Source organism: Nipponia nippon, unplaced genomic scaffold, assembly GCF_047370975.1.
Source record: "Nipponia nippon isolate SJK-2023a ecotype South Korea unplaced genomic scaffold, ASM4737097v1 scaffold_6, whole genome shotgun sequence".
In the NCBI taxonomy this organism is placed as follows: domain Eukaryota; kingdom Metazoa; phylum Chordata; class Aves; order Pelecaniformes; family Threskiornithidae; genus Nipponia; species Nipponia nippon.
Window position 1 is genome coordinate 31,623,865 of NW_028262380.1, and position 23,304 is coordinate 31,647,168.

The 23,304-nt window shown below is 37.9% G+C and overlaps 1 protein-coding gene across 3 annotated transcripts in view; it reads left to right on the forward strand.

Annotated features, from left to right (window-relative positions):
• Positions 1 to 6,089: 6,089 nt before the first annotated feature.
• Positions 6,090 to 23,304, forward strand: part of TRMT9B (tRNA methyltransferase 9B (putative)) — a 45,087-nt gene continuing 27,872 nt past the window's right edge. For all 3 annotated transcript variants that reach the window (XR_015699682.1, XR_015699683.1, XM_087736568.1), the window contains exons 1-3: positions 6,090 to 6,170; positions 18,102 to 18,256; positions 21,298 to 21,471. Coding sequence is in view for 1 of the 3 variants with exons in the window: in XM_087736568.1 (XP_087592694.1) it covers positions 6,130 to 6,170; positions 18,102 to 18,256; positions 21,298 to 21,471 (370 nt within the window). In the remaining 2 variants the exon portion in view is untranslated. The remainder of the gene's footprint in view (positions 6,171 to 18,101; positions 18,257 to 21,297; positions 21,472 to 23,304) is intronic.

Genomic DNA, 23,304 nt, shown 5'->3' on the forward strand with positions numbered 1-23,304 from the left:
CTGTCCACTGTGTAGCCTCATGTGGCTACTGCCAGCATGACACACGTGCACTGCCTTTTAGTGGTGCGTGATCCATTGCATGGAGGGACTGATATGATGCTTGCTTATTATATTTCTTTATGTCCTGTACACCAGATATTGGTTTTAAGCAACATTCAAAATCATTTGTTGGTGGTTCTATTTTTACTGTGTTTTGGTCTTGCTCAATATACTAAAATCACATGAAAACTGAGCCACATACACCTATTTCCAAACTGCATGTGTCATGGTCTGCACAGTACGTGAAACTGATAGCAGTCATTGTATCTTTCAAGCTCGGTAACTCAGGCATCAGAAGACCCAGCTGTATTTTTTTCAAATTCTAGGTAGATTTGTAACGCACCTGGCAAATATCTGCCCTTTCAGAAACACAATTTCACTTCTGCCAAAATAAGCATTAAGAATACTAATGCAGGTCAAGTTGTTTACCATTGGTATGAGCAACAGCATAAGTAACCCATAATTTGAATCTAAAATGAATAATGAATAGCTGCCATTGTACAATTTAGGACTCTAAACAAAACGGAAGGAGTAAGAAAACCCAAGAAAAATTTTCCTGAAAAGACAAAAGAAAGGAACGCTACAGCTGAGTTGCTTTTCTTGCTTTAGCCATGACACTGAGGTGGGAGAGCAACTGCGGAGGTGAGTGGAGCCTCAGATAAAGGATTGGACAACCCATAAAACCTGATGAGAACAAAGAAGCCCTGACTGTCTGCGTGAACACTTCTGAGCTGAAGGAGCTGAGTCTGAATGAAGTATACTACCTCCAGTTTCCCGCATCTCCTGGAATAGCTGGTCAAAAGACTGGTAAGACCCTGTTAACACAATGCGTAGAGTCAAATTTGCCACCATCTGTAGACAAATGTTTTCTCTGAACAATGTGCACCATGCTGTTCTAGTCTGTTTTAAACTGTTCCTAAGTTGAATGGCTAAAGCAGTCTGGGATGGGGATTAGTGTCTAAGAAGCTAAGTTGAGCTCTGGCTTTTTCATGGACTTTATGTGAGTTTTGGGACAAATAGTTTGATCTCCTCTGACCCAATGGTTGTTAATAAATTAATAGAGTAAGCAAATTTTATGCTTTCCAAAGAGAAGTAGGAGCATTAGAGGCCTGCAGCTTCCTTGACCCAGGAAAGGACACCGATCTGTTTATTGTACAAGTGCACTGTTCACTCACTGTTTGCCCTATTTTACCTTTACTTGTCTCTAAAGCTGAATTTCAGTTCATACTGGAGACATTCAGTGAAGTGCATTTTTATTATATGCTTCAATTCAGATCAAAATGTCAAAACACTATAGGAAAGCAATCTTTATTCTTAGCCACAGAGGAAATGCATATACTTGAAAAGCCTGTCCTTGTGAAATGTCTGCAGCACTTTTGCAGAGGTAAGAAATTTAAGTACTATCTGAGTGCTTTGTCCTGCAAAGAGACTGCCATTGAATAATAATTAGTCTTTGTAAGGTAAATAAATCCAACTGTCTTTCCCTGCATGCCAAATAGGATCTTATGGCTTCAGGATGCTGGGATGCAGCTCAGGGTCTGACAATATGCCACCCTAACATCTATAGTGCATGGATGTCAGCAGTCCTGAAACACTTGTGTTCCTCTGTCTTCAACATAGTTAGGCACAAACTTATATCCTGCTGTTTCTGTTTGGCATTGTTATTTTATTAACAAATGCTCTGTCCCTTCGCTACCACAAAAAACCCCAACAGCCACTTCTGCTACTGAAAACTGATGCTACAAAACAAGGGAGAGGAAGGTTGATACCAAAATGAAACTCAACAAAGAAACTATCAAAAAACGGTGTTCTCAATCTGATTGATAAAGACAACGGTCTTTCTGTGTTCGTCTTTCTTCCAAAATTTTGACTTAAATAATTTTTAATTTATTTAAGTCAAAGCTAAAATACGTATGAAGTACAATTTACTGGTGTACAGAGTTTACCCATCCTTACTGTCACTTGGCAACATTTTCAGATGATATAATTGATGTATTTGGTCCATCTATGGATTTGGGGTTTGGAGTTGTACTTCCTGGAGAATAGTCCGTGGGTCTACTTGAGTAAGATAGGACATAGATTAAGTAAGGATGGCAGAACTGGCACCTTAAGGAGCCCTGCATTTTTATGTGGGTTTCTTGGATGTACTATTGCATCTCATAATAATTATTTTTCAATTGAATTTTCTGCAACACCATTGCAGTTGTATCTCACTTTAGTCTCTGATAGTGAAACAAGAAAGGAATTTCACTCTCTTGTGGTCAGTTTTGCTTGCTTTACCTCTTGCAAAAACTATATTGAAGTCACAAAGACTCATGCTAGTGAGATGAACATGAGTTGTCCTGTAAAGCTTGGTTATAATACTTAAGTATTAAATTGTGCTTAGCACTTATGCAACTTCATACCGTATAATCTTCAAAGCACTTTACAAATCTTAACTAGGTAATCCCCACAGCAGCTCTGTGTAATAGGTTATGAAGACCACACATGAAAAATCTCCCACAATATGAACTTGCCTATATACTAAGCCTATGTGAAAAAATATCTGCACAGTTATGTCCCTGAAGTCATGAGTGTTTAATTTTACTGAACTGTAACATGCCTTGCCTTCAATAAATTAGTTCTGCTGTCTTATCCCATTCAAGGTAAATCCATTATACCCTGCAGCATGGCTCAGCACACAGTATTATCAAAATTTTGAGGATATTTTTTATTATTAAAACTCCTGGAAGCAAATAAGAAGCAGAAAATCTTAATGTTATTTAAGAAATGAAGTTTCTAGTGCCAACGATTGCAAAGAATGTGTACGGGAAAGGGTCAGAAAGTCTCTAAATTTAGACTGAGGCACTCAGGAGAGTAGCTACCATTTTAGCCACTTCTTTTGAAAATGTGAGTTTTGTGATATTGAGATTGACTGGCAAATAAAATGTGCTTATACTCAATTTCACTGGAGAACTTAAGCCTTCAGAGACCCCACTTCATTTAGGAAATAGTATGTTTTTCTAGCTCAAATTTTCTCCGAATTTTCATGTTCCAGAAAAAAAGAATTTTGAATAGTTATTGCTTTAGCCTGTTTCAGGTCTAAAATTTCCTCTGAAGTGGAAATACCACTTTTAGTCCACTGTAATAATGCTAACTTACTGCTAATGTCACAAACACCACTGGTTCCAGTTTTTGTTAGTTCTGCTGGAAAACTTTTTAAACAACATTACAGTTTGAAGTTAACATTATAATTCTATGTGAAGACCAAATTCACCAACCAAAGATGTAAGTTACTAGCTCATGATTACATCTCAAGCATGTCCATAGAAAATAATCCTCTGAAAAGTGTTCATTTTTTATAATACCTAGTGTAGAGAGAAAACAATGGCTTTGACTGGTGAGGCCTTCTTCCAAGAGAAGCAGATAGAAAGCAGAGTTTTTGTCACAATTAAAAAAAAAAAATCGTCAGTTTTCCAGAATGTATACTTAGACAGTGAAGCATTATTTATAAATACAGTATGATCCTTCCCCTCCAAGACATCAGGCAACTTAATGACTTCCTTTTGCTTTTGTCTACAACTGTCTCTCTCTGTAAAGCTTGTAATTTGAGAGCTGATCCTTTGTGAAAAGGAAGCTCTATGATATCATGAAGACTGACCTCAATTCTTTATTTCCTTTCTGCTTCAACCTGGAAGCTTGTTTCTCTTTCCCCCTGTCTTTGTTTTCCTTCCTTTTCTTTTCATTTTTTCACACCTTTGGAGAAAAATCACAAATAGCCTTTGAAGGAATAATTAGCAATCTCTGTGACCCTATGGTAAAAACCTTTACCTGATTCACTACTTAAGTGCTTGTCTAAGGGTAAGAATTTCAGACAGACTAAGGAAAGAGAAATTTCCACCTGAGAGATGATAAGGGTTGAGCAGAAAAGAGACGCTAGAAAGTAAAGGAATAAATGGATGGGAACACAGGAGGAGACATAATTAGCCAGTCTCACGTGCTTGCCACTACGTAATTTCAAATGTTCCAAATGGAGCCTGGTATTCTACAGACAGATTCATAATTAAGTACAGGGTTGCAATGCACATGCACAAGAGGTCTGAATTAAGGTTTCATGGGTAGCCTTCTGGCTTTCCCAACCTTTGGTCACTTAATTTAGTGGCCTAAGTCCTTTTTAATATAGAAAAAGATTGATTTTGATGAGGTCTTTTAATTGCTTAGGGAGGAGGGGTTGTTAAGGACTGCAATTTATTATGTAATTGTAGATGCATAGTACTTCAAAGGAAAAAGTATCCTATTTTTATTCTGCCTAAATTTGTATACCATGCTGAGACCTTTAATACCTGTTATATGACCAACATTGAATTTAAATGCATCAGAAGCAGGAAGTCTGCCAGAGGATCTATAGGACCAGTAGATAATCATGGTTTTGAAGAGCGTCCAGAAAAGATTGGGTTGTAAGGGGAAGGCTGCGTGAATTCACCACGGGGGAATTTGAAGAGAGTCTACTTCAGAATCTTTTTGTAAGGAGGTTAAATTTCAGGCAGTTGGTTCAAACTGAAGAGCTTTTCAAACAAGTCAATAATTATGCCAACAAATAACATGGACTGGATGGTATTCACACTTGAGGAATTTTTAGGAAACTCGGGTATAAAGTAACTGCAGGTGCTGAACTATGAACTGTTATGTGTAGCCTTTTGCTGAGAACAGCTTGGTACCCGAAGGCAGAATGAGGCAAATATGATGGCATCTTGCAAGAAAGATCTCTGAGAGAATCTGGGAATGGCAGACCCTAATTTTTCTGCACCAGTCAATTTAGCTGACACTACATTACAGAATTAAATTAGCAGACATACATGGAAGTACAGAATAACAGGGACAAGTCAACACAATATTTGTAAAGGACAGTCATGTCTTATAGATCAGTCAAAGCTCTTTGAAGGCGTTAAGAAGGTTAATTATGATTTAGCCAACAGCCCTGACTGTTGAATACCTTGACAGTAAAGACCAAGAGCTTCATCATTACTCCATGACTTTGGTGTATCTAATAGAATATTAGGTTCATATGTCTTCAGTGTAGTTTTTCTCAGCTTGTTCTTATAATCTTCCCGTGTCACTGTTGGGTTTTTTTTTAGTTCAGGTGGGATTGTCAAAATAAAAGGAATGCGTGTTCCTGAGTCATTTTGGCAGGTTTGAAAATCCCATCGATGCACAGTCATGTTCCCACTATTTCCCCATAATCCTGTCTCCAGGTACCTTCAAAGCTGATTTGAGCAAAAGACTACACATGACAGTAAGTAGTTCAGTACCTTCAGTACTTTGTGCGATGCTGTGCCGAGTTCCCTGCCTGTCATACTGCCTCGTATTGTTTCAGTGCAATCTTCTTTATCTGTAATCTCTTATACATAATTTATAAGGTCTTGGGATGGGACTATCTCTTTAGCTCATGTTTATAGCGCTGATAGTATTGGTGTCCTGGCACACGGCTGGGGTTCTGTGTACTTGTCTAGCAAGCACCTAGAAATATATGAAAGTATAGAAGCAATCTGCCATTTTTAGACTGCTTTAACAGGAATCGGTGCTGGAGTAGGAGAGAAGAAAAATTATTCACCCTCAGCACTCTCGGGATGCGAAGCCTTGCAAGCAGGACCTAGTCGCAAAGGTCAGCTTTGAGCTTAACCTTTAAACGAGCAAGGGCTAATCCTCCTTGGCCGTTTTTACCACCAGCAGAGACAGCACGGCCCCCATCAACCTCGGTTTAGAGCAGCTCGGGGACCCTGCTGCTCCCCCCCCACACCTTGAGGGAGCATCCCACCACTCCCATCGTCTCCATCAGCACCACCCTCTCCTCTCCTCGCAGAAGACGCCCAAGGGATGAGACGAGACCGCAAGGAGAAGAGTTAACAGGGGAACTGAGAAACCGGCCCTTTTTCCCCGCCTCCTCCTCCTGTCTGCGGGGAAGGGGGGGGGTGAGATCGGGACCCGCCGATCGGGGGTGACCCCCGGCGGAGAGGCGCGGGGAGGGCTTTGCCCTCCCCGCGCCTCTCCGCCGGGGGCCACCCCCGCGGCCCGGCCCGGCCCGGTGCGGCCAAGCGCCGCCTCCGCGGCGGGATGCAGCCGCCGCCGCCGCCGCCGCCGCCCAGCGGGTGCAGGTAAGGAGCAGGGCGGGAGGGAGGGGGGATGCGGAGGGCAACCCCCCCGCCCCTTTCACCTCAGGTTGGCCTTAGGGGAAAAAAAAAGGATGAAAAAAATAATAATAAAAAAAAAAAGAAAGAAACCTAAAACCACCCCAAAAACGGCGCCGCTGAGGACTGGCGACGGTGGAATTTTGCAAATTGAGATGATCCTCTTAGAAACGATGCACGCCGAGCCAGGAGTCGCCCCTGGGGCGCTGACCCACCCCAGGACGGAAGGATTTCGAGATTTAACTAATTTTTACCACCCCCCCCCCCCTTCCCCATCTTAATTGAATGGAGCCGCGGCTTGCAGACCTAGGAACTAGCACGGATGCTGGCGCTGAATTTGGCGTAGCAGTTGGGAAGGGTAGTTTTTAAGAGACGTGGGGGGAATTTGCAACAGAAATAATAAGTTTCTCTATGGTCGCCTGATTAATTAAAAATGAAGTACACGCTGTGCATTGGCAATCAGTCCTAAGCAATGATCTGGAGAAATCCTAAGCCTAGTAGTTAATATTTTTTTTCCTTTCCTAGAAAATTCGAAATACCTAAGTATTGCCTTTGTAAATCCACATAGAGCCCTCAGCGTTGCAGAGTGTTCTCTGCTTAATGAATGTTTGTAAAGGGATTTTCATTCCCAGTGAATGTCGGTGGGAGCAGCCAGAGCTCAGGCAGTCAGGTCACCCGCTCCTTTCCTTTTGCAAAGAAAGAAGGAGCAGAATTAGTTCAGCAGCACTGCTGTGTTGATGTAGAGCACAGGATGACATTCCCTGCTGATATAGTTGTTCAAGTGAAGCGTGCTTCTGGAGTTTATGATTTTGAGTGTGAAACTCGAGAAACAGATAAGAAAAATATGCAGCAGTCTCTACATGAGCAATAGAAAAGGTCCTCTCGGGACTTTTTAATGCCCCATAATGGACCCGGGGGGGGGGGGGGTTGGGTTTAATTTTTGTAATTTGTTTTCAGTCTAGTGTATCAATATATTTATTTCAGTTATATATGCTATTTATAGAGCATCTCTTTGAACCAGTGTATTTTTATTTACTGTTTTCCTTCTCATTGCATGCTGAGATATTTCAGTGGTGCTGGTATTGTTTAACTTAGAGATGTGCATTTTGGGCAAATTAGATACATGTAGGTAACTGTGGCTGTGCATTTTAATATCGCATCTGGCAAGATCTTCAAAGGCATAAAACATTTTCAGACATACATATAATGCTACACTGAACTTGGTGAGAAGAAAAAATACAAGTAACTTCATAATTTTCTAAGGTAAACCCATCATTAATCTATAAATGAAGTTATAAAGCCAATTCAGAGTTTGAAATCGGACCTGCATCAAGGAACAGATGATAAACACCTCCCATGCAAACACTCAGATGTGCAGGTATTCTGCCATCCATTCTGGATGGATGAATCAGAATATGGGACGGCCGAAAGAGCATAAGGCTCTGTTCTGAAAAAAGTTATGTGCAAATTCCTGCCTTTAGTTATTATTAATAGTCTACCTGAGGTGAGTAAAATGATTTACAGTGCGTAAAGTTAAGCAGATACCCATGTCTTTGTAGTACCAGGATCTACATGGGCATGTTTATAGGTAATAATAGATACAGAATAATCCTGTGTGGCAGAAAACCACGGTTTGAGGGCTGCACAGTTCTTTAATTTGTAAAGATTAAAGAGATTGAAAAAATACTTTGGACTTTTGTATGCTTGTGAAGTAATTTTTAAAATAGTTTTTAAATGAAAAATAAAGTCCTTTTGTTTAAAAGTGTTTAACAGTAAAGATATTGGTTCTTCAAAAGTTATGTATGTACCTTCATAAAGGGAGACAGAAATATCAACTGAATGTGCTGGGAGAAAAAAAAGTCTAACTATTGAAAAATAAAATAAATATTTGTGTCATAGCCAGGCTTTATGTAATTGACTAAAACTCATGTGACACAGAGTCCTGCCTGATTTTATTTTTTCCTCAGAAAAGTTTAAACATGACATAGTTGGACCAAAGGCACTGTGTATTTTGGGTTGTGTTTTGCTGTTGAAAAATATTCCATTTTGAAGAAAACTTTACATTCAGATCTACATGTAATCATTTCAGAAAAATGAATTACTTGTAGACCAGAGTTCTTCTACGAAAATATTTCTGTTGATGCTCCAGATACTGATTTTTGTAGGTAGCAACTCTTGTTCCCCATCATACAATAATTTCATAGAAAATATTGATCTTAAGAAAAAAAAAATTACATCTAAAAAGGCCACGGTAGTAAAATATTTTCCAAATGGAGAACTTTAGTGGTTCTATGAAATTTCAGCTCCCTCAGTGAGCTTTTCCTTTCCATACTGAATAGGAAAAATTGCTTTGTGTAAAGGCCTTTCTTTGCCTTAAAATAGAGGGCTTAGAAATATCAACTTATGTAAAAAGGTATCACTCATACTATAAAGCATTCAAAATGAAACAATCTGTCAGTGAAACTCTGTTGATTTATGGAAATGAAGGATCTTTTCTAGGGATTTTGACTGCAGGGACGCTGAGCCTTCACACTGCTCAGCTACAGCTGGAAGAACCCGTGTCTGTGGCAGTGTCTGGCAGTGGCCCGACACTTCATGGTGGGTTACACCTTGACCTTTTAGTAACAACATTATGCAATTTTTCTGTGTCTAAGTCTAACTCTGAATCCTGATAGGATTACTGTTGTATCTTGGGGTGCCTTTGTCAGCTGCATAAGCACTCAATTACTTTTAGATAGCACTCAAGATAACCTTTTGTCTTTGAGCACTAAACTCAAAGACATATAAGACACCTTTTATTTTTCAGGAAAACAAATATAAATACATGACTTTCTATGACTAATAATTAAAAAAAATTAAAAGCTAATCCGTCAGATTTTTTGAGTTTTGTAGGATAATAAAAATGTGATACTATCTTTGTTCTCATTCTGACGGTCATCTGCTGAGGATAACTTGATACCTACTACTGTCTGCCACAAGACCTGTTCTTTTAAAACTGTATTTGGACAGTATACTGAACACTGAATACATTTGTATACTGAAAACAAATATGAATATTTTAAGATAGGAAATTATATGTTCAGTTATAATAAACATGCAATAATCAAGAGTAGTTTACAAAAGTTATCAAGAGAATCCACTTACTACTTCTGTAATTACTGTAACTGATTGTGCAATATCTTATATTTCATCTTGGGATCAAAGATAACGATTGACAGCCTTAATTTGGGATCATATTTGATAATGTGCTGCTTATCTTTCTGACACTAAGATATTAAGTTTCAGCAGAAGATGTATTTTCAAGTAATTTAATGTCTTACTTAAGTTGGTTTGTAAATTGTTTTAATTAGGGAGGCTTTGTATATAGCACCAAGTACAATGTAAGTACCGACATTGATGAGCTCTATGGGCAGGAAAAAAAGGAGAATTATACTGCATAAATTAAAACTAATCCGCCTGGAAACAGTACTCTAATGCAAACCCAGCGTATGAGGAAACAGAAGGAATTTAGAAAGCTATAATTCCAGAATTGTAGGATGACATTAAGAAATCAAATATTCCTATGAATACAGTTTGGCATGAAGAATGCAGACATATGGAGAGGATACAGAGAATGACAACAATACTTGTAAGAGACCACCTAGATTGATTCATCAGGGAGGATGAAAAGTACTAAATATTTAATGCTTGGCTAACTGCTGGTAAATAAGGGAGAGAAGGCAAGATAACTGTTTACAAGTATTTGAGAGAGACAGTGACCAAGGAGGGAAAATAGCTACATTTCAAGCTTATGAGTAGTGTAGCATGCCCAGGGGCTTTGGGATACTGATGCAAGGCTCTTAGGAAACAAACAAACCTGCTGAAAACTCAGGGGGAAATGAGTTTAAGAGCTGTACTAATTTAGCTGTAGAAACAACCCCTGTGTTAAAGAGTAATAAACATTGTGAAGCAGCCTTTCAGCCTTTCACTTTTGTTTTTCTACAGCAGGTCACTGAAATCTTGCTTATAACTTGAAAAATTGAAGTTTTGTACTTCATAGACAGACCGAGTCCCAACGCTAGATGTTGGGGCATCATCTCCCTCCCCCGAAGCTGCATCAATTACATCAGTGTATTTCCTGACAGGTGCTTAACTAACTTACGTTTTTAAGACCCCATTGATGGAGGCTCCATGACCTAACCAGTCCAGAATTGTTTCCAGTGCTTTTCTGACCTTCTTGTTTTTAAAATGCCTCGCCTATATCTTCCTTGCTGTAGTTTAAGCCCACTATTTTTTGTCTACCCTTCTTTTTGGAAAACAGGTTATTCCCTCCCACTTTGCAACAGCACTTCTTGTATGAGAAGATGGTCCTCTCCTGTCCTGAGAGAACAAGATCCATCCAAGAAACTAACATCTTTCCTAGAGGTTTACTTGTTTTCTGATCTCTTAGAGATTTACAATGATCTCTGATCATTGTTGTTCTCTTCTGTAATATTTCCAGGGGGTCTACATAGTTCTTGCTTGAAATCAGACATAATACTCAAACTGATATATCAGCAGTGCCGAATGTAGTAGAAGGACAGCTTTATGTAACTTGCAAGTATATCTGCCCTATTTCTGTGTGCTGGTATTCGTTTTTTTGCAACAGCGTGTTGCAAAAACCACCATAACACCATAGCATATATGGTGTTAAATCTGTGAAATGTTACAGCGCCCAGATCCACTTCTGTAGAACTGTTGCCAGTCATCCCATCCTGCCTCCCTCAGCCTTTATTTGTGCAGTTGGTTATTCTTATCTAAATGAAATGCTTTGCTTTTGTCTTTTTCAATCTGTCAAAACACTTGAATTCTAATAGCATCATCCAGTGCGTTTGAATCCTTGTCAGTTTGGTCCATCTGCAGATATAATGCTACTCTCTGATCCATCATGCAAAGAAATCACTGAGAAGTATCCAAAACAGACTTACGAACAAATTTCTCTTATCCTTCCAGTGTGATAGTGAACTGTTGATAACCACACTCCGAATATTCTCTTGCAAATGGTACTAACTTCTACTGCAATTTCATCTAAACCAACTGTCCCTAATTTTTTTATGAGAATATCAAGAGACTGGGGACTGTGGCTGTTGCCCACAGTTTCTCAAAACTGATTTCTGGTGGCTCTGAGACTGTCGAATCTGAGGCTGGTGCAATCAGTTTCCTAAGTACTGTTGATTAGGCTAGTTGTTTTGAAAACCCTGAACTTATTTAAAAAGCCCCAACCTTTCCCGTTCCATCCTAATTTCTTTTCCCTTTGTCACTGATGTATTGACTGCCTGGCGGCAATTAACATGAATAGTGAAGAAGAAGAAGAAGAAGAAGAAGAAGAGGAAGAAGAAGAAGAAGAAGAAGAAGAAGAAGAAGAAGAAGAAGAAGAAGAAGAAGAAGAAGAAGAAGAGGAAGAAGAAGAAGAAGAAGAAGAAGAAAACCTAAACACTTTGGTCTTCTCAGCACCACTTATTACTGGATTTTTCTTCCTGCTTAGTTGACCAAATTCTTCCCGGTCCTCCCTTCTCTTCTAACGTCTGTACCGAGTGTTTCTGTACAAGATCTGAAGATGCACATCAGTGCACATCTAGCACCAGGCATTTTTGACTGTGTGGGACCCCAGCAGGAAGGGACCCTCTTTGCTGGCAGCTGATTTATGAGTTTTGATGTGATAGTAAAGATGAACAGACACTTAAAGGGACTGTGCAACTTCTGCACGAGTATGCTCCTTTCAGTGTTTTTTAATAGCAAAGGGTCTGTGTTTGTGCATTGTCAACTTAGCAGAATGTTACCTGTCTACAGAATGGAGTTTATGTACTTAGTGAAATAAATCTGTTTACAGTGCAACCTTTCAGCTACGTAGACTATGACCCTAAATGCAAAACAGCAAGGGGGATATTAAATGATTAACTGATCCAAGAATAGGATCTGCGGTGAATAGTACTAGGTTTTGTCTGGACTGGAAAATAAAGCTAACAAAATGAATGTGATGGTGAATGGTTGTCATTTTGAGTAACTAGAGCTTGCACCATAAACTTATTTAGTCCAAGATGTTGAAGGAATACCCTCAGTGCTTTCAATCTTTCATTAGGGCAAGGTTCTCTATTTTTTCGTAAGAAAAAATACAATGATAGTGACTTTATTTCAATTAATGAAATTACTTTAAAATGCTCGGTTTGCAGCGAGCATTTCAAGTAACAGTGATTCCTGTCAAATGTGTCTCAGCTCTTTGTTTTTCACTTCAGAATTTTCCAAATTTTACTGGAGGAAGGGTCCTGAATCAGGACTTCAGCTTACTAAGGTTTTAGACATGCTGCACAGAGTTCCCTTGCTCCGATTTCAGGCTGTGCATTTTCATGGGATGGTGACAGTTCATGTGTGGGTGAAATTAATTACCAGAGTTGTTAGCCTTATGTAAACAAATCATCTCATCTTGCTAAACTTTCATTGCAGCTAGTTTAACTATTCACAACAGGATTCCTATTACTTTGTTTCATTGTCCTTTATTTACAAATAAAGCTGTTTTAGGTAATGATTCATATCTGGAAGCAATTTAGTATGTCATCATGTTCCTATTTGTTGCTTTCATTAATGAAATGAGAAAGCACTGTCAATCAGAATGGAGGTTGTTACTGTCATTTATAAATGCAATCCCAAGGGTAAGCAAAGTTCTGATAAAGAAACCTTAGGTCTGTTTTTGAGAAGGGCTGCAATGAGGTTTTGCAGTTGGAGATTAATTGGATTTTTGTAATTGCTTGGAAAAAAAGACTGTGGTATATAGGTGACCATTAGGGCTGTACACTTAGCTTTCCATGGCTACTTATATTTGAGTGAAAAGACTGGTAAGTCTGAAGCAAGATAGAAGTAACCTGAAAGTATTGCTCACTGTATAGGTAGTTCTCCCTGTTCTGTAGATGAAGGGAGAGAATGCAAATTGGACTACCTCACTTTTTACCTCGCTGTCAGTATCAGCTACAGCTGCGCATGTTATCGCTGGAGAGCAGGGTATTGTGGGACATAGGCCTGGCCCTTGTGGTTTATTTATACTGTTTGATTTAAGGCCAGTGATTAATTAGGTTACTGCATCCATAGCTGGAGTTGCATATGTAACCAAGATTTATGTTGCTGTAGTAACATAGAAAGACATAACTGTGCTGAATTTCCGAGGTCTTTGAAGTAGGAGTTCTCCTAATGCAAAATGGGATTGAGAATTTCCATCGGCGAGTGAAGAGTGTAACTAAGAGGGGCCCTCATTAGTAGACTGAAATCTTGCATATCTGACTCTCAAACTGAGTTGTGTAAATTTCTGCTGCTCATCAAAGGGTTAGAGAAAATAGGCAGTTGCAAGAGAGAAGACGAAAGGAAAACCTGTGGCTCAAATTAATCAAGAGCAATTGATTTGAAGACAAATAGGAGCAATGCAGGATTTGATGACTACCATGAAAAATCACAGGGTGCTTCCAAGAGGCCATTGACAAAAAGTTTGGAATGTGCTCTGGGTATTGTGACTGGCCTGGGAATAGAGGCAAGGAGGAACAGAACATGAGCCAGGTCAAGACTTCACAGTATTATACATCAAATTAGAATAGTGGTGGTGACATAGCATATGCTAAGGTAGATGGAGGAAGATGTGAAAATCTTAGGTGGATGGGAGGGATAACTTGAGGTGGATGAGGAGGGCTGCAAGGGATTCCAAAGAACTGCAGGAAGGTGTGGAAAGCTTTGGGTAGGCTGTGGTAGAGGCAGAATTTTTGGACTGAACACTACCTCCTGCGCTTCAATGTTAGGGCACCCCTTGCATCTGGGAGCCAGCAACTGTTTTGTCCATTTGAGGATAAATTATTTAATACAGTTAGTCAAAATTGCAAGTCAGACACTTTCAAAAACAAACAAACAAACAAAAAGTCTGGGGGGAAAAAAAAAAAACAAATAAAAGTAGTCCTGACTTTTTAACATGTTGGAAACTGGGATTATTAATTTTTGGTTGTTGTCATTTCAAGGTCACATGTTTATATATATTTATTACTTCAGCAGTGATAGAAAATGTCCAAGCAACATGACTTTCCTTAAAGCAGTATCCTTGAAAAGTTAATTATCTAAAAGGTTTCAAAGTTTTAATGGAAAAGGAAGAAATTAGATTACCTTGGAGTCAGGGAACTTTTAGTGAGATGTGTAGCTATGAAAATATATGATATCATATGTTTTTACAATTCCTTTTACCTCCTGGAAAGCTGTCATATTTTAGCTTATTTTTTATTTTGCCTTTTTTTTTGACAAAGAAGGAAACCAGCAAAGTAGGAAAGAGTCAACGGACTATAACCTATTTACTTTCAAACAGTTTTGTTTGTATACCACAGTTACATGTGACGGACTGGTGATCCATTGCCCTGCAAGTTCAACAGAAATGACACTACAACTTTATCCAGTTTTCTCACTCCATAGATCAGCTGCACCAAGGGCCTGATGTAGTTTCATGCATGAACCTCGATGACCAGGAAGCACTGAAAGGGAAGAGAATTCCGCTCTTCATTTGTTATTCAAACTGCTTGTTTGCAGGAGTCTCACATTTCTTAAGCTGCATCCATGTTTTGGGGACTTGTCAAGACTTGCTGCAGAGTGACTGAACAGCTGGGTGCCAATTTACTGCGCGCTCCTGACTCTGCACCAAGTCTCTGCGTGAACCCTTTGACAGGAGCATAAGCTACTGCACAAGAAAAGAAGAATTGAACATGGGGAAAGTGTGTCCATAATTACCACCTTCTGCTCTTCTCTTTGCTGGCTTATCAGACAGCTTCCAGGTAACTTAAATGAGAACTGGAGCAGATGCTGAAGCAGTGGGATTTCTGGACATCTTGGATTTTTTTATTACCTCCTTTGCAAAACAGACTTTGCAATTATCCTGGAAGTTACAATCCAGAAGTTGGACAAACTGAACATTTTCTACAATTTATGTGCAACAGAGACACTGTCTGGTATTTTCAAGGCAAAAAAAGTTGTAATGATTGGTTTTGTTTATAAAGAGAAATAGAGGTATTGAGTTTGGCTTGTAAAGTTACATAGTTCTAAGTTTCTGATGTTTTCGGTGACATTAGACTTGTGTGAAACTGGTAGGGCTGCAGGCCAGGTCAGACGCCACAGGTTTCTTGCCTTTCATAAACATTGGAATGAAGAGGTTTATGCTAGGACATTTCCCTGCCGTGCTGCAAAGTAAAACCTGATAGCGTTATGGATCTTGACTGGGAAGTCAAATTGGCAAGTATAATTTAATCATGTGACTTAATTATCTCGAAATATAAACAATCAGCAGGAATGGAAATTGTAATGAAACCATAAATGAAATAACTTGTATTTTAGTAGACTACTGTTATTCTAAGATTATAACCAAATAATTATCTTGGCAATGTTTATTAAGCATATCTAAAAATAATTACCTCTAATGCAGTATTGTAATACATGAGTCTCTAGCATGTCCTGTATAGCAGAAGACTCAGTATCCGTCCCAGAGAATGAGGAAGTTAAAGGAAAAACTTAATGGTCTTGTGATTCAGTAGGAAAGTAAGCCAAATTTCAGCCTACATTGGCATTCAATAAAGACATTTTAGTAAAAAGTATAATATAATATTGTATCAATGGGAAAATTCTTACCATCTTCTAAGTCAAGTCCAAAGTTGGCTTTTGTGTTTATTTAAAATATTCAAATTAACCTTCAGCTCAGACAGCTACTTCTGTAGCTGGCATAAACTGGAATTTCTGTAGCATTTGGAATTCAGTATGAATGATTGAAAATATTCTCTGTTTTTATTTTTTTTTTAAGAACTGCAAAGATTGAACAAAGAGCTTCAATTGGAAAGATAAACACTTGGAAACATTGAACCACACACATTGAACCAAACATGAAACATAAACTAGAGCAAGGAGCGTATCAGATGGCAAAAGAAAATAAATGATTGCTAGTCTTTGGAATTCCTACTTATAAATAGAGGATTTCTAGGCAGTTGAACAACAAAATAGAGTATGTTTTGAGGCAGAGAAGAAAGATAGCTGCAGACATGAAACACCTAATTTGTTTTATTTAAGGGTCAAATAAGAAAAAAAGAATGGGCTTTTGACTCTAAGGAATAATTATTTGAAATTACTGCAACTAACCCATCCTATTTGACAACATAACTTAAAATGTCATTCTGAGAAAAGTTCTGATTGAGCAACTGCTGGCACGTGTAATATCATTTCAAGTCTGTGTTTCAATGCTGTCTACTTCTGTTGTTCAGTCTGTTATAGTTTTCCACTCTTCAAGATGACACTGAAAATGTGCCTACTAGGAATGTACGATACTCTTACTGAATTTTTTTTTTATATATATATATATATATATATATATATATATTCAGCTACTAAAAGGTGAGCTAATGCATCATAAGTGAAAATTGTGGATCATGCCAGAAAAAAAGGAAGTAAGGTTTGTGAAAACATTGAACATAAATGTTTTGAAGAGAGATATTCATAGATATTACAGTCAGAATAGACTGTGACAATTGTGACAATTTGGCCTGACTTCTTAAATAGCAGAGTACATAAAACCAGTGAAATGGATCAAGTCTTGCATACTATTCTTGTGGGCACTCACACACACTTAACCTGAAGTACATTAATTTTTTTTGCAGTCACTGGGATTAACTCCCATTTTCTAAATTAAAAAGATTGTGCTTGTGGGACAGATGTTTTGAAGAGCTCACGTTATTTGTTATTATACATAATATTTTATTTTAAATCTTTTCTCATAAAAACTTATTTCAACAGTAAAAGTGACAGAAAGAAACATTTTTTTATTATGATGCGAAAATGTGTATTATTTGAAAATCAAGGAAAACAAAATAACTTGTTGTGTGTTTGAAGTCTTTGCTTCTAACATTTTCAAATGCAGCCAAAGGAGTCACTTTTATAATTTCATCTTGATAATATATTGCTTAGTTTCTTGGAAGAAGTTTGGAGACAGGCTTTAATCTCTGCTGAGTACTTGGGCAATTAAATAAGTTCTGTTTTAATAATGGGAAGGAACATTTTCTGACTAAACAGGCATCCTGAATTAGTTTGAAGAATGCCTTAACACTTTGAAATGTAATCTCATAAGCCTCCATCAGATATTAATGTCTGAACTGATGGGTGCTTGGATGAGGGGAAATCTTAAGGAAAATGTAAGATTCTGTATGAAGGGATTCAGTGTCTGCATCCACTTGGTGTTTTACATGAGCTTGGAGTAATATTAAAAGTCTAAGAAGATAACGCTTTTCAAATGAAACATTAAACTGAAATACTTTGCTGAGAAATGAAGATAGTGGAGTGGGAGCAGGGAAATCATGGTTTTGTTGCTGAAAAATTTCAACCAACTCATCACTTCTAGAGGGTAGATAAACCACAAATAATTTATGCATGATTTAGGGGCTTCGGTTTTGGGGTCCAGGCTACATTTCAAATAACATACTAATAGTTTGCCTACCTACTCACCTGAGCTACAACTGGAAAGTCTCTTCTTAACTTCCTGTTCTTAATCATTTTGCACTCTTGTGGAATACAGGCTCCATTTTGCACCAGATAAGCTTTTACTACATTGGTGAACTTATTTAGGAATGTGCATATTATTGAATAGGCACATGCAGTTGTATAGTGCTCCTCAAGCAAGATGCTACATTCAAATTTTTTCTTGACTTTTGTGAAATAAAATCAGATCCTTTGAGTAAAGACCATTTTATAAATATGATGGCTGTTAGAGGGGGGTAATAATTTTATGAATGTAAACTTGCAAGCTCCTGAATTATGCACATCTATAAAATGTAAAATCTACGCTACAACAGCTTGTGGTTTGTTCTACATAATCTTTCTTCATTGTGTTTTCAGGATGGAACATGAGGCTACGCAGCTAGAAAAGCAGCACGTGCATAGTGTGTATGAAAATACAGCTGCCTACTTTAATGATCTGCAGAGCAAAGCATGGCCTCGTGTTCGAAACTTTCTGCTGGAGCAAAAGCCTGGCAGTCTGGTTGCTGACATAGGTAAGCCATTCCTTGGGGTGGTGTGAAAGATTGTCTATAGACTTTATTAGTTTATATGTTGATCATATGTATCCTTCAGAGCAATTGTTTTTAAAACTTGTTTAAATTTGTTTTAAAGATTGTTTTAAAATTGGTTTTAAACTCAGATGCCATATACCACTTGGTTTATTTCCTTGCTGGTATATCAGGTAACCAGTAAATATGATTTTTGCCTTATTTTGATTGAGCTAAGCCTTAATCTACCAGTTTCCCTGCAGACTTAGTGGTCTGTCATTCCCCTGGAGCCCTTTTTAAAAAATGGTGTTAATGGCTCAATTATTTCATATTTCAGTTTCTGTAGATCTCTTGGTTTAAGTACTGCTGGTCTGCAATTTAATGCTTTTAATTTGTTCTAAAACTCCTCCTATCAAGGCTTTAACATAAGACAAATCTGATGTGATCACTGTTAAAAAAAAAAAAAGTTACGATCTGAGAATCTCCCTACGATCCTTAATACAGACACCAAAAACTCATTTTCCTGCTTGGCCTTGTTCTTCCCTACATCTTCAATTTACATCTTGATTTTCTGTTGCACCTCCAGACTTTTTAGGGGTTTTCAGATCCTGGTGTGTTTGCTTTGTGTTTGTGTTATGACTTCAGTGCTATACAGCACATCATTGCAAACAAGATGCTCCTTTTCACTGCTGCGTTTTCCTCGGTGTTTAGACTAATGAAATGCTTTTACACAGTGAAGTGTAATAAATGTACACAGTAAATTATGCATCTGCATCCATTCTTTGAAGATGTTGTAGGCCACGATCAAAACATAATATAAAATTCTCCTGCTGCTGTTGAGCAGTACCCCAAAAATACTTGATTGCTGTTATTTTGAATATGTATCTTCTTTTATATATCTGCACCATTTTCACTAGTAATTCGGGAAATATCCTATGGCATACACTCATTCAACAGCCAGCTTAACCTGATATTTCTCAGCCAAAATTTTTTGTCACCTCAATAGAAGTCATTTGAAGCTTAGCAGAAGTTTTTTGAGGCTTTATCAGCAGGCATCACAATGGTTGCTGAAAGTTTAAGATCACCCTGTTACAGTTTCAGCTGAAATAATTTAAATACATGTGATACATCTGGTGAGGAGATACATCTGATGCTTACAGTTGCCAATAACAATATTCCCATCAAGGCACACAAGATACCTCCCTTTATGAGGTTTAATAAGATCTACAGGAATCTAACTATTGTGTTTATTTTTGGTATGTATTTTGGGAGGAGGGTGCCTAGTGGCACCAAAATTTTCAAAATGAGATGTTCAATTGAAAATTTCTGTTTAATACCACCTTTTATTAAAATATTTTTTTTTTGCTAGCTTTACATGAAGCATGGAAATGGTAGCAGAATAAAATACCATTTTGTCTAATTGCCTTATTATTGTTCTTTCATCAAAATAAATTACAATAGCATGGCCACTGTTAACAGCTTCATGAAGGAATTCCCCTCCTGATGACTCATTTAAAAGTGGATCTCCTGCAAATGTAGATTTTTAGAGTACCGAGAGTGTTGTCACTATTTAGCTTCATTCCAGAGAGGACCCTATATTTCCAAAACCTCACTGTGATTAAAATGCACTCCACCAAAAGCCATGTATTAAGCAACTGAATCTTCTAAATTAATGTACATTTGACTAAATGTGTTCCTTCTGGTAACACAGTAACCAATAATACTTTATACTAATTTTAAAACTTAAGCTTTCTAAGCAACATGCAGAACTTCATGTTTTATTGCATATATTCCTTCAACTGCATTAACAATATTAATCTTTTCCATTTCTCTCAAGTGTTACTTCAAAGAATAGTGCTTGCTTTTTGCTTTAGAAATAAGCTCCACTGAAGTGTTGTGCTGTTCTCCAACAGTTCCTGTGCTGTCTGTCTAGATAATGGTGAACATTAATATCAAGGAGAGCAGCAGCGCTGCAAGAAGCAGTGATGTTTCTAAAGATAACTCCAGGCCTTTAAATTGAATTACCAATACTGAGATGGCTCTCTTTGCCAAGCTGCTACCCCGTTGCTTGGCTGTCAACTTTCAGAAATTATTCTTCACTACTGATCCATAACTGCAGTGAATGTTTCCTAATCTAATTTTGAAAAGTGCCTGTTATGCATACGGTATTGAAGAACACCCTGAAAGATTTCAATTTAGTACAGCACAGTCCTTGAGAAGACATACTTTTAGGTGGAAAACATTCTGGAACAGTTCATTACATTTATATGTGTTATGAGGCATTCGCACAAAGACAGAAAGAGGTCATGCCTGCGACATGGCAGGAATTTTTGTGATTCACGGTTATTTTCAAGTCTGTATCTGAAGTTAAAATTGTCTTCTTGACTTGTGTCAGTGACAGGTGTGGTTTAGGGCTTCTTGGAGAGAAACAGGATGCACTGGAGAGGTGCTGTGTGGGGTTTAGCAAAGACTGGGGAAGTACTTGGAAAAGTGATTATTGCAGGTCACTGAAAAGACAAAACACAGTGGCTTAAGGAAAACCCCTGAAGAGAAAGTATCTGGAAGCTGGAAGGGTACTGAGGAAAAGGGTCATAATGTTTACCCTGTTCTTACTCCTTCCTGGGCACCCAGTTATGCTCATTGTTGGAAGCAGGATACCAGGCTGTGTAAAGGCTCACTATGAAGCAGCATGCTTGGTTTTTTGCTCTAAGATATGCAATAGTGGCTGCAGAGGACCACTCTTTCCTCTTCCCACCTGCACTTACCCTTCTTCCCCAAAGAAATACACATAACCTGCTATTACAGAGGGCCGTGTAATGAGTATTTTTGTTGGTGATGTTGGTACTGTTACACTCCTAACAGTGTGAACATGTAATTTCACACAGTCCAAATGAACCCGGCAGCAGTTAGGCTAGTAGGAGCAAGCTCACATTTTGTTTTCCAGGAAATCTTAGAATTAGGAAAGCCTGCCCATTATTTTCACTGCTTTTGGAGGGACAGCAAGTGTTTGGAACATACAACTTCTGATCTAGTATTCTTTTCTTTAGGCTGTGGAACCGGGAAGTATCTCAGTGTCAACAGTCAGGTGTATAATCTTGGCTGTGATTACTGTGGACCATTGGTAGAGATTGCAAGGAAGAAAGATGATGAAGTTCTGGTATGTGACAACCTTAACCTTCCCTTTAGGGACCAGTGCTTCAATGCAGTCATTTCTATTGGAGGTAAGACAACAGACATGCATTCTGGCCCACAGCAAATGCAAATTTTTTGGATCCTTTTCTTTCCATGTGTCTTCATTCCAGTTAAATTTGTTTTGAAACAATTCCCTTAGAATCACAGCAGATATTACTGAAATGAATGTGGTAAACATGAAAAAAAAAATTAGTTCCATTGCACAGAGGCGCTGTTGAGCAGGGAAGTATGTGGATCATTTGTTTGTTTATATGTGGTCTTTTTCACCCTGTGGAGAAAAGATTTCCTTCCAGCACACATTTTAAACAAGTAAAAGCTAATATAAACATGGCAGCTCGGAGTTGAAACAGATTGGGTGGTCAAGATAAACTCTTGGTTCGTCCTTAGGATCTGTTTTGACCAGCAAAGGCATTAAAATGAAAACTTGCTTTCTCTGTAGCAGAACTTGTATCATGTTAATTATTATGTGTTAGGAGTACAAATTTCTCTTAGAATAGTCATGAAATAAGAACTTAGAACCATACAAGTGCCTGTTGTCTAAAATGAGTGAAGCATCTCAGCATCTTAACTCCTCTGACCTCTCTTTTTGAAAATATTTCTCATAATTTGACAAGTATAAACTGGAAAAGGGTAGATGAGGAATAATTAGAGTACCCAGTTGCAGTCTACATTTTTTTTAGCTCTACTCTTGCTTGAACTTCCTTCAGGCTGTGTCACTGTATCAGCAAAAATATAAAGCATGACAATTATTATTGGTAGCAATCAACAAATTACTTGAACTATGGTAGAAATGTATTTTAAAATTTATTTTTCACATATGCAGGGTAAAAGAAAAGGTGAATAATACACAAGCAGTATCTATATTACTTTGCTTTTATGTTGGCTAGTTAACTAGTAAGGCCTATCCACATTTCAGGTCTTGTAGCATAATTTCAGTGCTATCAGATCAACTGACTTTGAAGGATAGCGTACCTATCTAATGTTTAAACCAATTATAGGCCTGACAAGATTAAAAGTTCATGTGGTATTTCTGTACATTTAACAATAACAGATTTTAATCCCTCTTAAATAGACACATGGTATGCCTGTGTCCATCTAATTCCAAATAAAGTGTTTTTCATCCCATTCCACAGAATAGCAAGTATTTATATATGTAGTCAAATACTCTTCTTGGCTTTGCTAGTACAATCCTGTTTATAGGATTCATGTTTCTGCAGAACCACCAGAGTGATTATATAATTTTAACCATGAAGAATATTTAACCTATTAAATGAATTGCTTAGATAGAGCTTGCACAGATTCTGTTGGTTGATTGTCACTTCTTTCTGGTGAACTAAGCTCATGTGCTTGTACTGTCTCTGTCAGTTTTGATATTATTTTGCAGGAGATTCTGTGGTGATATATGGCCTAACTTCAGTATGAGAGAAAATATCAGTTCCTTTCTCCCCATCTTGTTAAAGAAATTGAAATAGTATTTTATATTTTTTTTGAAAGTTCGAGAAAATATTGGCAAAAGTTAGAAGTACCTGGAAATAAACACTGACCATATAGGCTGGGGAACTCTTCTCAGAGTTTGCTATCTTGTGTTCTCAGCTGCTTGTGAGGGCCTAGTTAATATCAACTGCCAAGAATGCTTTTTTTGGCTTGTGGTGAAAAAGCTACATTTTTTCCCCTTGGTAATTTAATCATTGTTTTGAATAAAGACGGGGCTAGTTGGACACACTTTTCATAACTGCAGTGTTGAAATAACACTATTTCTACAAGCAGAATTGGCTACTGTCAGGCAGCACATATAAAGATGTTTCTGAAGGTATGGAGATGTCTTCAGCTAAGGACATATACTATTATTGAATGTTGTTATA